Raw genomic sequence first — 15,000 nt, 5'->3', positions numbered from 1 at the left:
TATATTATATATATATATATATACATATATATATATATATTTATATTTATATATATATATATATATATACAGTATATATATATATGTATATATATATTAGTGTTGCAGATAAGCCATACAATCGTTCATTTGATGACACAAGCATGAAATTTGGCAGAAATACGCACTGGGGGTAGACTTTAAGAAAAACTTGCTAGCCACCTGAAATTCCCTTAGGTGAACATTTTCCAAGATGGCCGCCATATGACGATTATCGTGAAAAAATTCCAATATATTTTTGTATAAACAGCCAGAGTTCAATCATTGGGATAAAGTAGGGGGTTCTGTACCATGAAATTGCAGACTTTACTTGGGAGAACAGTCCTTGCCATTCAGGAATCCAGTTTGTCGGCCATTTTCCAAGATGGCCGCCAGGTAAGCCTAATATGCAAAATAATGTAACTTTCTTGGCATTTCTACATATTTGCCCATATAACTTGATTTCTATGAATATTTATAGCCATTTGCTCATAGATATTAAAAAATATATACAAGCTACAAATACGAGGGTAAGTCAAAAAGTTCCAGGAAAAAATTCAATATACTCTTTATTTAAGGAAATTCAAACATCATTTTTCTACATATCTACCATCTAACTCTATACACTTTTCAAGGCGCTGTTTCCACCTCTGCAACCCTTCTTTGTAGAAATTTGGGGCCTTTCTATTAAACCATGTTGAAACTGCATGTTTAGCAGCATCCAAAGATTCAAACCGGACTCCTCTTAAGTGTTCCTTGAGTTTTGGGAACAGGAAAAAAATCTGAAGGAGCAAGATCAGAACTATAAGGAAGATGTGGAAGAGTTTCCCACCTAAATTTCCGTAGGACTTCTCTTGCAACCCTTGATGAATGTGCTGGAGCGTTATCATGATGGAACAAAATTCTGCGGTGCAACTTTCCTCGACGTTTTTAGCCAATGCAGTCTTCAGTTTTGCAAAACACCTTTGTAGTAGTTCCCGGTGATTGTTTTTGTCCTTCAAGGAAATCAATCAAAATCACTCCTTCGGAGTCCCAAAACACTGTTGCCATAACCTTCTGGGCAGATCTCGCCACTTTGAACTTCACTGGTGCAGCTGAACCTCTTGGTAACCATTGCTTTGATTGAATTTTACTTTCTGGGTCATATTGATGGATCCAAGTTTCATCTCCAGTAACAATCCGGTCAAAAAACTCTGATTCATTTGATTCAATCTTCGTTAAAACTGCAAGAGAAAGTTCAGCTCTTTGATACAGTTGGTCTTCGCGCAACGCTTTTGGGACCCAACGTGCTGAAAGTTTACTCAAACCAAGATTTTCATTTAAAATTGAAAATGCGGAACCATGGGAGATCCCAGTTTCATTAGCTATCATATCGATAGTAATCCGACGATCTTCATCCACTAGATTCTGCACAAAAGCCACAATTCTTTCATTTTTGCAGTCGATGGTCTTCCCTCTCTTGGGTTGTCTTTGAGGTCCTCCCGACCATCCTTAAATCGCTTTATCCAATCATAAACAACTGATTTAGATGGAGAAGAATCTCCATAAACTTGTTGCAAAGCTTCAATAATTTTTCCTGGTTTCCAATCAAGCTTGGTCAGGAACTTGATGTTAGCTCTCATCTCAAAATTTTTATTTTCCATGGGTTCAAGAAGTTACTTTTTGAAGCAGATGTTAACACCACGGTAGCAAGAGGATGACTGAGGTAACAAGTCTATATGATCACTACATCACAGATAATTGTTTACCAAGTATTTGGGTTGTTTCATTCCTGTGTAAATACATCATTCAACAATTTTTCCTGGAACATTTTGACTTACCCTCGTATACTAACTCATTATTAACTGTGTCCAAACTTGAGAATTATGATTATGAGTATATTAGCGTCTATTCTCCTTCTGTCATTGTTGAACATCAGTGTTTTCAACTCCTGAAGATGCATGACAAGGGCAGCTACAGAGTACAGCACAGGCTAATCCTGTCTTTTTACATGTGCACCTTCCACCACAGTCTGTCTTGCATCCACATTTAGTCAGTTCCCCGCAGCATTTGGAAATCGGTTCAAATGTTGTCCACACAATTCTCCAATTGTCATCCTCTTTCGTCCGTCCCCACCTAGAATAACATTGAAGTTCTGGATCACGTTTAACATGTCCCCAAATATGACCTGCCTGATAGGCTGCTCTTTTTGCATTTTCCCTTAGTGCATTTTTAGTTGGCGGGATTAAGTCATATGACCTCTGCTTCCAGGCAAAGAGAACAAGTCTTACCATGTCTACTGATGAGGTCGCACTAGACCTGTCATACATTAGAACTACAAATTGCCCCAGTACTTGTAGATTAGACTCCTCAACTTCAGATGGGTTGTGACTGAGTTTTACAAATGTAGCTGAAACTTCATTAAAGACATTTCATGTCTGCCAAGCTGTCTTTTTTTCTTTTCTATTGAATCCTGATACAACATTGCACCCAGTGAGAGCATGGAAAAACAACATTCCTTTGGACTTCTCTGGTGTAGGAATCCACCTAGTGTGCTCTCTTTTACCAAATCGGACCCACTTTTTCTCGAGTCCCATTGCAGTGAGAGAAGGCATCATAGATATGGCAATTACCACAACGTCTGTGTCATTTGCATCAATCGTCAGAGACTTGTAGCCCTCCCTAACTGCATGCCAGACATGTAGAAATATTCGTGTGTCGGCCTCTTCGTGAGTACAGGGTGCCAGTTCCTCCACGCCCTTTCCAATGGTCTCAAGCTCAGGGATCCTAGAGAGTAACTGTTCTTTTAGCCTGGTGGTATTGACGTCTGGGGAGTTTGTACCTAGTTATAGGGAAGCTAGACCGTCAAGTCTGAATATTACAGGTGATGTTTCTGTATTAGTAACCTTGCCATTAATGATGTAGATAAGTTCAGAAAAAGCCACAGCATATAATTATTTCCATTGATCATGGTGATTTTCTTCTTGCTTTATCGCATTAAGATGTGCCCTCTTTGAGTTATATAAGTCTGCCAAGCATCATGGGTGATACTTCAGTTCTTGAGCAATGCCATCACCAGTACTTAACTTTGTAAGGAGCTTTCCATGGTTTAGGGTCTTGGCACATTGACTGAGCCTTTCATTCAGCTGAATTGTCATTGCTTGTCTTAAATTTGATATTTCATCAACTTTTTCGCACAGAAGCATTGTACCCTTGGAGGGTCTGAGGTTCTTGATCTCTTTCCACGGTTTTCTTCTGTGCCTGATGTACTGGGAGTCACTGTTCTCTTCTGTGCTCTTTTCAGTGCGGTATTATTAAACAAAAGTCTGCAGCTGTTATGATAATTTGCTTTATTTCATATCAATGTAATTTCTATGCCTTCTCCGTCATCTAACCGTGCTGGATCAGATGATATTGGCATAGCAACAAGAGCATGAAACAATGGTACATTTTTTGCAAGATTAACATGTCCAGCAGAGTCCTGTTTCCTCTGAAATAAGCTAAGAGGTGAAATTAGTGTTTCATCACTTTTATCCTCTTGACAAAGACAATATTTATTTCAGTCAGTTTGCATTTTTGGTTTGAATCCATGATAAGATACTTTGAACCTTAGTAGAGCTGGCTGAGGGTTTATCCTTTTACCACCTTTGCTCACTTTCATGTATGGTATACAGTTAGGTTCGAGCTGTTGCCCTACACCAAACCCGATCGTTCATCAAATATTTAAATCCCTTGCTATCTGTACACCATCCTGTCAGTTCTGGTGTGGCTCTCTAATTTCTTAGGGGCTGATTAGATAGCATTTGGGATACTAAACTTGCAGTTTAGCTGATATTGAACCCCATGCTGAGTTTCACAGCAGTGCCCTTCACCAGTGTGCCCTGGTATTGAGCGACAGACACTCTCTTGGCTCCACCTCGATAGTTTAATTTTAGTTTTCCTTCTCATATATGAATAGTCTTTACTTCCTTCTCATATATGAATAGTCTTTACTGTGATATTTAGCTTCATCTGCCCAAAGCAACTGTTTTTTGGTGCCAAAACCTTCCATTTGCCCCATTGCTGTCTACAGAATCCCCCCTGCCTCAGGAACAATATTGTTGGCTTGACTGCAAGATTGGCTCTGTAGTTTGCAACCCTTTAGGGCATTGTATAGACAGAAGGGCTTATCGTCTTTGGCTTCCCTTCATTAGGAGCCTTTTTTAGTAGCATAAGTTGGAAATAAATGGACAGAGATCGGAGTTTTTATGGTTTATGGCTGTTTTTGGTGTGCTGGCGACCATATTGAAATTTTAGATGGCTAGGACTTTTTTCTTAAAAAGTGATGTACAGAGTATATTCATACCAAATTTCATTGTATCATCAAATGAACGATTTTGGCCAAAAAAATCACGTTAAGCGGCTTCACTATATATATATATATATATATATATATATATATATATATATATATATATATATATATATATATATATATATATATATATATATATATATATATATATATATATATATATATATATATATATAAAAGAAGGCCCATAAAACACTATTTAAACGTTGAAACCATATATTTGGTCATTCTCCTCCTTCTTAAGAAACGCCACCTCCTTAACATCGGAGGCCTAAGGCCACACCTTCATGTTTTTGTATATATACCATTGTAACTTTCCACCTGTCCATATTCTACCAGTGAACAGGGGCACAGAAACAAGTGCCTGAAATATATGGTTTCAAAGTTTAAATAGTGTTTTATGGGCCTTCTTATTTTCATATTACACTGTAGTATTACAGGAAAAGACATTATATATATATATATATATATATATATATATATATATATATATATATATATATATATATATATATATATATACAGTATATATATATATGTATATGTACAAATATATATATATATATATATATATATATATATATATATATATATATATATATATATATATATATAATGTATATATATATGTATGTATGTATGTATGTATGTATGTATAGCCAGAAAGACAGATATGTAGGTAGATAGATAAACATTGTGTTCTATTCTTTTCTTTTTTTTATCTGTCTCTCACAGCATTTGTTATCAACTCTCCCATGGTACTTTTCATTGGAAGTTAACCTCGGCCAGTTTTCTTGTAATCACGTACACATAGTTTTTTAATTTATATTCTAATGAACAAATATATCTATTTTTTTTCCGAATCCTATACAGTGACTACTTGACTGCTGTTCATCTCTATACTTTCAGGACTTTAGATTGTCCTTGAGTCAGAGAAATATACCATAAAAATAACCTGAAGCAGCTCCATGAAGCCGAGCTTACCCAGAATTTTGATTTTTGGGTTGTGGAATCAACAAATTGTACTCTCTCTCTCTCTCTCTCTCTCTCTCTCTCTCTCTCTCTCTCTCTCTCTCTCTCTCTCTATGTCTCTCTACTCATGTATCTATGTATACATATACATGTACACATATGTATGTATAACACACATATAACGCCCTTGCTTTCCACCTGAGAGACCTGGGTTGATCCCGACGTGAGTCAGAATATTATATATATATATATATATATATATATATATATATATATATATATATATATATATATATATATATATATATATATATATATATATATATATATTATATAATTTGAATGTTTGTCACTTACGTCGTGACATTTATTTTTATATTTACAAATAGTAAGCCACAAATTTTGGTTGATGTCCAGTCACTGTACCTCGGAAATGACTTACACACACACAAGGAGAATTATAAGAGGTATGGGCCCTCTCTTGATGGCTCAGTGGTCGAAGTCAGTGTGTTTTCGTCGTTTCAAAAATAGGCGGTGGTTCTGAATCCAACATTAATATATATGTGTGCGTGCGTGGGGTATATATATATATATATATATATATATATATATATATATATATATATATATATATATATATATATATATATATATATATATTATATATTTAATGTTTTTTTGTGTGTATAAAATGTTCAAATTCTTTAGACAAATATGACATCATTAGTAAGGGGTGGATTTCAAACATTTGGTTAAGAAATAACTTTATTATTTTCTATAAATACAAGACAGAAACACTGGACAAGCACCAACAGGATATAACATTGGTGTTCTTAATTTGCTGATAGTATTCGTGTAAGAGGTCTTTCATTTCTCACACCTTTGGACTGTGGAATACGATAATCCCCTAAAACAATTCTCCTTGTACTTTTAACAGTTTTTTTTAACATTTTTATCTATTTTTTTGTGAATTTGTCTGTTCTCTATGTTCTTTGGAAGCTTGAATTTCAAATCAGTGGCCCCTGTAGGTCTGTTGCATATGAATAGGGCTCATTTTCTGAATAGTAATGATAATAACAATAAGACCTTATAAGAATATTTTGTCTACAAATTGGCCTGCCGCCTTCCTTTTCCTCTTTTGTACCGGGATGTTTTCAGTTCTTTTCCTTCGGAAACATTATATATATATATACATACATATGTATATATTATATATATATATATATATATATATATATATATATATATATATATATATACATACAGTATACACACATATATATTGTATGTATGTATGTATGTATGTCTGTATGAGAATCTTAAGTAGGTTTATGAAAAAGTTAATTTTGTTGACGTTTTAACACCATTCATGTGTTACTCGGCAGTTACTCGGTAGTTAAATTATTAATATGAAGTGATTATTGTGTTCTTTCTTGGAAGCCAACCCGTCTAAAGTGAAGAGGCATAATGTTGTGTATAAATAAATAAATAAAAAAATATATATATATATATATATATATATATATATATATATATATATATATATATATATATATATATATATAATACATATATTATATTTAAAATGTCGATTTAATAATTTATTTTTCTTAATATCTTTCTTCCATTTTTTTTTATTTAGTTACTTTATTTAGCGATAGTTTGCGTTACAATCTAACAAACTTTTGTGGTGTTATTGCCCATGAATTAGACTACATTTTGAATATGGATAGCAGTCATAATTAACTTTTGAGAAAGCGCGTGGGCTTGTCCCATTATTTCCTAAATGTTACTCAGTTATTTTGCTTTTTTTCTCTCCTTCACTAATTGACAAGAAAACACTTTATGTCAATGAGCCGGGTACTTGCTCCGTTCTGTCTCATTTCAGCTAAAGTCAATCAAGGACATACAGACAGGCAGACAGATATGTTCAGAGAAAAATCAGGTTATTTACTTAGTAAGTTAAGAATAAATCAGTAAGTTGTAATTATATACAATTTAAATGCACGGTGCATCAACTTTGTCCTTTTATTCTGTGAAAACTAATTATTATATAAATAAAGTTGTGTTGTGATGGAACTCCATGATTGTTAAAAGATGCTTTAAATGTTAATATTTTCCAGTTCTTGCAAATATCTTTACATTGTACAAATCAACTGTAATAATTTCACTTCTTTGTTGTGGGTGTGTGTTTACAAGAATCCTACTTTACTGTATGCACGGAGTCTGGTATACCTATCAGCTGAATATACGGGTGTATGTATTTATGTAATGCTGCGCATTTATAATTTGTCCTCAAACCCCCGCCCCCCATGAAAACGAAATGGATCGAAATGCATTCAGTCACGGATGGCGAAAGAGACACTTAAGCGAGTTGTTGAAATGACGGTTTCTTTCTATAGTCGCATCTGGAATCTTGCTTTGAACTAGGATTCTGCGTTCTTCAGAGCGTGAATTTAAATGGGTTTGGACGGAATTTCAATACATGTTCTAATTGTCTTGCTTTGATGCGTTATCTCAGTCCGCCAGCTTCTTGCGACTGCGTGCACGATGCGAGAAAGAGCTTAACCAAAACAGGCCATCCCTTTCTTCTTCATGTAGTAAATGCCGAATCCTATGAGACCAACTCCAGCCAGTGTACCAATAACGATGCCGGCAATTTCTCCGCCGTCGAGCCCTTTACAGAGAGAAGACAAATTGGAAACACTAAAACCTCAACTGGCAACTTTTTTGAGTTTATCGATAATATACATCATGTGGCAACTTTGGTTTGGGCGTAACAGGCAAAGAGGAAGGATTGATTTGTGTTGAAACGAATTGCTGTTGTATGAAACTAACAAGGTAAATAAACTTGGATTTTTGTATAACGTCTTATCCATAGATATTAATATAGTAAGCCATTCTTAATTGCGCTATTTCTCACGGAGAATATTTCAGTGAAAAGTGGCAAGGAATAATATCAGTATTAAAGACAAAATAAGAATTCCATCATAGGGAATTAGGTACTTACCGTCGGGTGTTGCTGTCACGAGACGAAACAAAGAAGTCATTAGTAAGGGCAATCCTAAGTTACAAGGAATAACAAGAAACAGAGACAGGTGATGCCCTCACTCCTTTCTCCTCATGAAGCCAGTTGTTTTACTTAGTGAGATGGGTTACGGACATCACCGTAAAGACAAGTGTAGGGAGAGAAAAATATATTGATTTCTGAAGAGAAAGAATAAGGAGGAGGACCACCTGCTCTTAGCAAGAACAGACGTTGATTTTTGCTCTCCAACGAATTTTTCCATCGGAGAGTTTTAATCCTCATCTTCTTCACTTCTTTTTGCGTTGCAGTTTCTACTAGAAATTAATAAGCGTATACTAAAAATCAGTACAGTACATTTCATGAAATGAATCTGCTAGGTCTGGTATGTTATTTTTTTGAAAAGATGTTTTGATGCCTGAATTACTTATTCATTACTTCAGTGGACGACATAAAGATTATAAAACAAAATAAGGCAGTATGACTCCGACTTATGCAAATATGATACATATTTTTGTAAGATATGATGAAAGCTTCTTTGTCTAATAAAAGCTAGCGAGGAAAATTATTATAGCTTTCTTTAAATAATCTTGAAATATACAGTAAATGTACAAATATTAACTCACCAGTTATAGTAGACCCCATGATACTGTTGTTTCGGTACTTCTTGAAATGATGAATATCATTATTATCGTGTATACATATTCTATTCCTTTGCTCATTTGTGACAGTAAATGCTATGGCTATGGCAGTAGTTACTATGCCAGTCGTCAAATAAGTTTTTGATGATAACCACTTTGACCATGGCGAAGGATAGTATACCATGGTAGTGCTCTAAGATGGTCAAATTATGACAATGGTTGAAATGTATGGTAGGGAGTATGTCTGTGGCGTTTAAGTCTGTGGCTATAGAATTAAATCGCATGGTGTGATGATAAATACTAATATGGTATCAAAAAGTACATCTCTGTTACTGTGAATGTAAATAATATAGTAATGGAGGTAATTACTACGACTAGGTAGTTACTTCTTTGATTATAATGATTGGTATACTATTCATATTCAGTGCCAGCAGCCCGTTGATTAGCTTATTTCACTCTGACATTTAGCTTTGTTTTTAAAATAGAATACCTTCTGTTTTACTTGGCGAAAGGAGGGTCTGAAAATTTATTCTGATTGATATCCAAAGCAATTATTATTGTAGCTTAGGAAAACGGACATTTAGTACAAATGCAATTCTTAAGTTGAAATCCCAAAAGATGATAAATCCAATTACTTGCACCAAATATTTCCAGAACAAACCAGCTTTTCTCCTTATGTGTTTATATTTTTGTTACATTCAGTGGGTAGAAAACGATGGTTCACTGAGATGCAGATTGGTTGGTTAGGCCATTCTAGGATAATCTCCGCAAGAAATTTATCTGATTATGAGACTATATGTATTATGAGCTCCTAGTTCTAGTACGGGTCCATCACTTGCAGTATACGAGTAGGTGCCTTGCATGGCACACTTCAGAGGGAACTGAAAGCTCTTTGCAGCGTCATAGCTTAGTCCCTTCTGTATTGCTTTCTGCTGTTTACATTCCATCATATATTTCCCTTATCTTTCCACCTAGCTGTTCAATGCCTAACATTACCTTTCTCCAACTTTCACCTCATTGTCCTTCAGGAACAAATCCCTCCGGTGAGTCTTAAGAGAGCTGAGAAGTGAGGGCTTAGCACACCGTAGCTTCAGGTTATGTCACAATGAGGAGGTTTTCTCGCTGCATCTTTTGATGAACTTCTACCTAACTTCTTTTTCTTCACTGATACAAATTGGAACTCATGCATTGTCCTCCAGATCGTGCAGCAATGTGCCTCAGCTCAATTTTGTCACCAGTATTGGTTTTTTTGGTACGAAATTTGGTACGTGGTGATATAAGGTTCCAGAAAACTTGAAGTGAAAATGGCTTTAGAACTGGTATTAATACTAGATCATCTAGAGCTTCAAGGATACTTCTTCAGATTTGAGGATATTTGTACGTGCAACCATTTTGTTGACAGATAAGCATGAGAGTTGACTGAGGAACTGTTATTCTTCATGCTTGTGCTATTTAGTTATCAAAGAAAATTCGACATATACCACTTATTCAGTCACTCAAGTATTTCTTAGACGACTTTGGACATGGATGGCTGTAAGTGGATATTGGCAAAATGCATTAGGTTATGGAACTCATAATGACGAATACTGCATAAAATCAGTAAGTGATAATTGGGACTTGGCACTTATAATTGCAAATATTGGCTGGAGAACCTAGGATATGGAGTTCTCAGTTTCAAGTATTGGCTGAAGAGAGTTTTGATGAAACCTTTAATTCAAAATATTTGTAGGAAGTTGCACCTTGGAATAAATGGAACTAAACATGTAATTCAAGTTCTGCAAGCAAAGCTTGATGGACTAGGAGATGAAAACTGTTTAACCATAAATTGTAATGAATATGGACAGCCTAGTATTACAGTTACCTTAACTGTTGTACTAACAGGGGTTGTTGATGTACTGGTGTAGGTTATCTTTGTGCCGGTAGGAGTCGTTGCTGGCCCAGTGGGAGTCGTTGCTGTGCCAGTGGGAGTCGTTGCTGGGCCAGTGGGAGTCGTTGCTGTGCCAGTGGGAGTCGTTGCTGTGCCAGTGGGAGTCGTTGCTGGGCCAGTGGGAGTCGTTGCTGTGCCAGTGGGAGTCGTTGCTGGGCCAGTGGAGGAGGTTGTCACAGGGCCGGTGGAAGTTGTTGCTGGGCCAGAGGAGGAGGTTGTCACAGGGCCGGTGGAAGTTGTTGCTGGGCCAGAGGAGGAGGTTGTCACAGGGCCGGTGGAAGTCGTTGCTGGGCCAGTGGAGGTGGTTGTCTTTGGGCCAGTGGAAGTCGTCACTGGGACGGTGGAAGTCGTTACTGGGATGGTGGAAGTCGTCACTGGGACGGTGGAAGTCGTTACTGGGACGGTGGAAGTCGTTACTGGGACGGTGGAAGTCGTCACTGGAACGGTGGAAGTTGTCGCTGGGACGGTGGAAGTTGTCGCTGGGACGGTGGAAGTCGTTACTGGGACGGTGGAAGTCGTTACTGGGGCGGTGGAAGTCGTTACTGGGATGGTGGAAGTCGTCACTGGGACGGTAGAAGTCGTCACTGGGGCGGTCGTTGGTGGGTTGGTTGAAGTTGTTGTTGGGTTACTGTCGGTTGCCTGGGCTGGAAAAAAAATATTGTAAATTTTAACAACTTAAATGAAGTATGTAGGTGAGAGTATAAATCAGCCTTTTTGTTGTTGCATAGTTTAGTTCTAAGGAACCCCTTACATCGTTATGATTTTATCATTTAATGCCTAAGTAATCATTTGCTCTCATATTCTTTATTTTGCTAGTTAACCTATTACAAAATTTAACATCTGTCTTTTACGCTGCCATCAGAATTTTGTTGAGATCATTTTGCATTTGTCTAGTGATATCAGTTATGATTTTTAACACCGTTGGTTGTGATGTCAAAGGCTATGAGACCTGGATCCCACGATTTAGGTAATTACAACGATAGGTATCTTACAGTTCGTTTACAATATTAGACCAGTCATTAGTTCAGCAGGCTCAGTTTCGTATAATTTATCTAAATGGCTTGTAGAAATTCTTACACCTTTGGTAGGAAACATTTTTAATACGAATGTAAAAAATAATGTCAACTTTATAGACAAATTGAATAGTTTGAATTTGAAATTTGATTTTACTATGGTTAGTTTTGATGTTGTCTCTATTTACAAAAGTTCCTGTAGATGATTTACTGGAATTTTTAGAGGAAGAATTAGAAGGTTGTGATATTCCTTTTACTGTAGCAAACCTCACTAATCTTATAAGGTTATGTATCAAAGATAGTAAATTTTGTTTTTATGGGGAATTTTTTGTACAAAAGTTCGGCATGGCTGCGGGTATTCCCTTATCTCCTGTCCATAGCAATATTTACATGGAATTTTTTTAGACAAAATTCTTACCAAGAATTTTGCCCCGAAAAGTTGTATGTTATAGGTATGTGGATGATATTTTCTATATCTGGCCAGTTCACAAAAATCTCCAGGAATTTCTGGTTAAGCTAAATAATTTAGTCCCTTCTATAAAATTTACCGTAGAGGAAGAAAGAAATTGTGATTTGAATTTTCTTGATGCAACTGTCCATAGGCATGATGGAATTTTCACCTTTTCAGTCTTTCGAAAATCAACTAACATTGCCTTTTTTGTTCATTATTATTCCAGTCATCATCAAAATGTTAAATTCTCTGTCTTTTCTGGAATGTTCTTAAGGGCTTTACGCGATTGTAGCCTAACGCAGTGCATTGATATTGAGATCAAAACTATTTATGATATTGCTTTGAAACTTAAATACCCGAGGACCTTTGTAGATGTCGCATGGAAAAGAGCCAGGAAAACATATTATTAAACTAATAACAAACTTGAATTCAGCAACCATAATATTCTCAAATTACTGCATGACGAAAGGTTTTTACAAATTCCTAGAATTTTAAAGCTTTTCAACATAAATGTTGTTTTCAGTAATTTCAATGTTAAGAGTTTAGTAATAAAAAATTCTCGAGATGTTTCTGGCTGCATCTACGAAATTCTTTGTAAAAAGTGTGATAAAATATATTATGGACAAACTGGAAAATCACTTTCACAACGTATCAAACAACACCAATATTCTGTGAAAACTGGCCAAATATCGAATGCATTATTCGTACATATGAGAGATTTAGATCATCCTATTAACTGGCGTGAAGCAAGATCTTTAGTCCCGTGCAGCGATACAGTTAAAAGGAATATCATTAAATCTTGTTTTATCAGGTCAGATAATGAAAGTGTTCTAAATTTAAGTCTTGGTTTGTTTAGACTTGATGCCTTCATAATTAAAAAAGTTGTTGATAAATATAAGCAAAATTAGTCTTCAGTTTTATATAAGTTTCGGCAATTTGAATGGGTAAGATTCCATATCTCTTATGGTTAAGTATACGGTTCTAGTTTGTGACCGCGTGGTCCAGGATTTTCCTGGATTACCCTTTTGTTGATTACCCCTTAGCAATTAACCATTTGGTATTCAGTTTTATACATGTTTTTGGGTTTTGTATGGCTAAACTTTCGTATCTTTTGTAGTTAGGCCTATGTTTTAGTTTGTGACTACTTGACCCCGGATTGTCTTTGTTTATTACCCTTTGAGAATTATTGACCATCTGGTATTCTTGTTCTTTTTGTTTTCTTGCAACTTTCTTTTCATCTGTGTCTCATATGTTCCCAGACGATGCGTTAATAAATGTTAAGCGCTTGGTACTGAAGTCACGTGCATCTAATGTGATTTTTTAAGTATATATATATATTTTTATATATATATATATATATATATATTTATATTTATGTATATATTTATATATATATATATATATATATATATATATATATTTTATTTAACTTTTGTTATGGGTATAAGATCCATATGAATGTGGAACTGTGATATTTTACCCACAATCTCCGTAGCGGGTAGTGCCGTCAGTGCACCTCATGCGGTGCACTGTAGGCATTTCTTAAGGTTTTTGCAGCATCCTTTCGGCCTAGCTACAACCTCTTTCTTTCTTTTTACTGTATCTCCGTTCATATTCTCTTTCTTCCATCTTACTTCCACCCTTCTAACAATTGTTTCATTGTGCAACTGCGAGGTTTTCCTCCTGTTACACTTTTCAAACCTTTACACTCAGTTTCCGTTTCAGCGCTGAATGTTCTCATAGGGCCCAGCGCTTGGCCTTTGACCTAAGTTCTATATTCTATTCTATTTACCCATACCAAAAAAATTTCTCCAACATTGCACCTGTGTCAGCCTCTTCAGGCCTTGTCATGTCTCCGGAGTTCTCACTTGGTCTCAACTGGTTTTGCCCCGTGAATAATCTTACACTCATTATTCTCTTTTAGGTTCAACATTTCACACCCCAACCAACCTGGCTTAAAAATCTCTTCATACACTCAGGCTTTCACTTCCATCGTCTTTCCTGTCTTTGAAGCTTTTTGAAGGGATTCTGGTACCTTCCTTTCATCACGTATTTGGAATCGCATTTTTTATATTCTTCCGTCATCCAAGATATCTGGATGAATCAGACAGTTCCAATCCTCCTTCATTTGTGTCAACATTAATTTCTTCATATTGCTTCTTCCAGTATTTTGTCTTTTACAAACACTTACTCTTTCATCATTCTCTCCATTATCCGTTATCAGTATTATCATCTAGACTGATGCAATTCTACATTAATGTGAGGTCCCATAAGCACGTGTTCTGTCATCTTTCACAAATCACCGCAGTTTCTCTTCACTGTACTCAGTCATTACTGTCCCTGATTTTGATACAGTTATATTTTAGTGCAACTTCACACAGGCTCCATTTCTGAAATTATTTACCATCTTGAGCCAAACTCGACAGTAAGTAGCCAATATTTTTCTGTATTTAGGCAAAATTGGAATCAGCCACATTTGCTGAGGCAGTGTCGTATACGCACATGCGCTACCCGGTGTAAGGTTTGGCGGGTCAGTGATTTCCAAAAGATGCAATGTTTGACACATGAGAAATTGAATTTTTTTTCGTACTGCTACATAATTTCACCTTGCATTTGTAAA

At 35.8% G+C, this 15,000-nt stretch overlaps 2 protein-coding genes across 2 annotated transcripts in view; one reads left to right on the top strand and one right to left on the bottom strand.

Moving 5' to 3' along the window:
* Positions 1-15,000, top strand: part of LOC136840264 (uncharacterized) — a 270,094-nt gene that overhangs the window by 62,871 nt on the left and 192,223 nt on the right. The gene's annotated exons all lie outside the window — the stretch shown is intronic.
* Positions 6,071-15,000, bottom strand: part of LOC136840260 (mucin-13-like) — a 15,559-nt gene continuing 6,629 nt past the window's right edge. The window contains exons 4-6 of the mRNA XM_067106893.1: positions 10,860-11,560; positions 8,334-8,349; positions 6,071-8,000 (exon numbers count right to left, since the gene is read on the bottom strand). Of these exons, the coding sequence (XP_066962994.1) occupies positions 7,888-8,000; positions 8,334-8,349; positions 10,860-11,560 (830 nt within the window). The 3' untranslated portion in view covers positions 6,071-7,887. The remainder of the gene's footprint in view (positions 8,001-8,333; positions 8,350-10,859; positions 11,561-15,000) is intronic.

This window comes from Macrobrachium rosenbergii, chromosome 7, assembly GCF_040412425.1.
Source record: "Macrobrachium rosenbergii isolate ZJJX-2024 chromosome 7, ASM4041242v1, whole genome shotgun sequence".
Taxonomy (NCBI): Eukaryota; Metazoa; Arthropoda; class Malacostraca; order Decapoda; family Palaemonidae; genus Macrobrachium; species Macrobrachium rosenbergii.
This window is presented reverse-complemented; position numbering and strand designations above follow the sequence as displayed.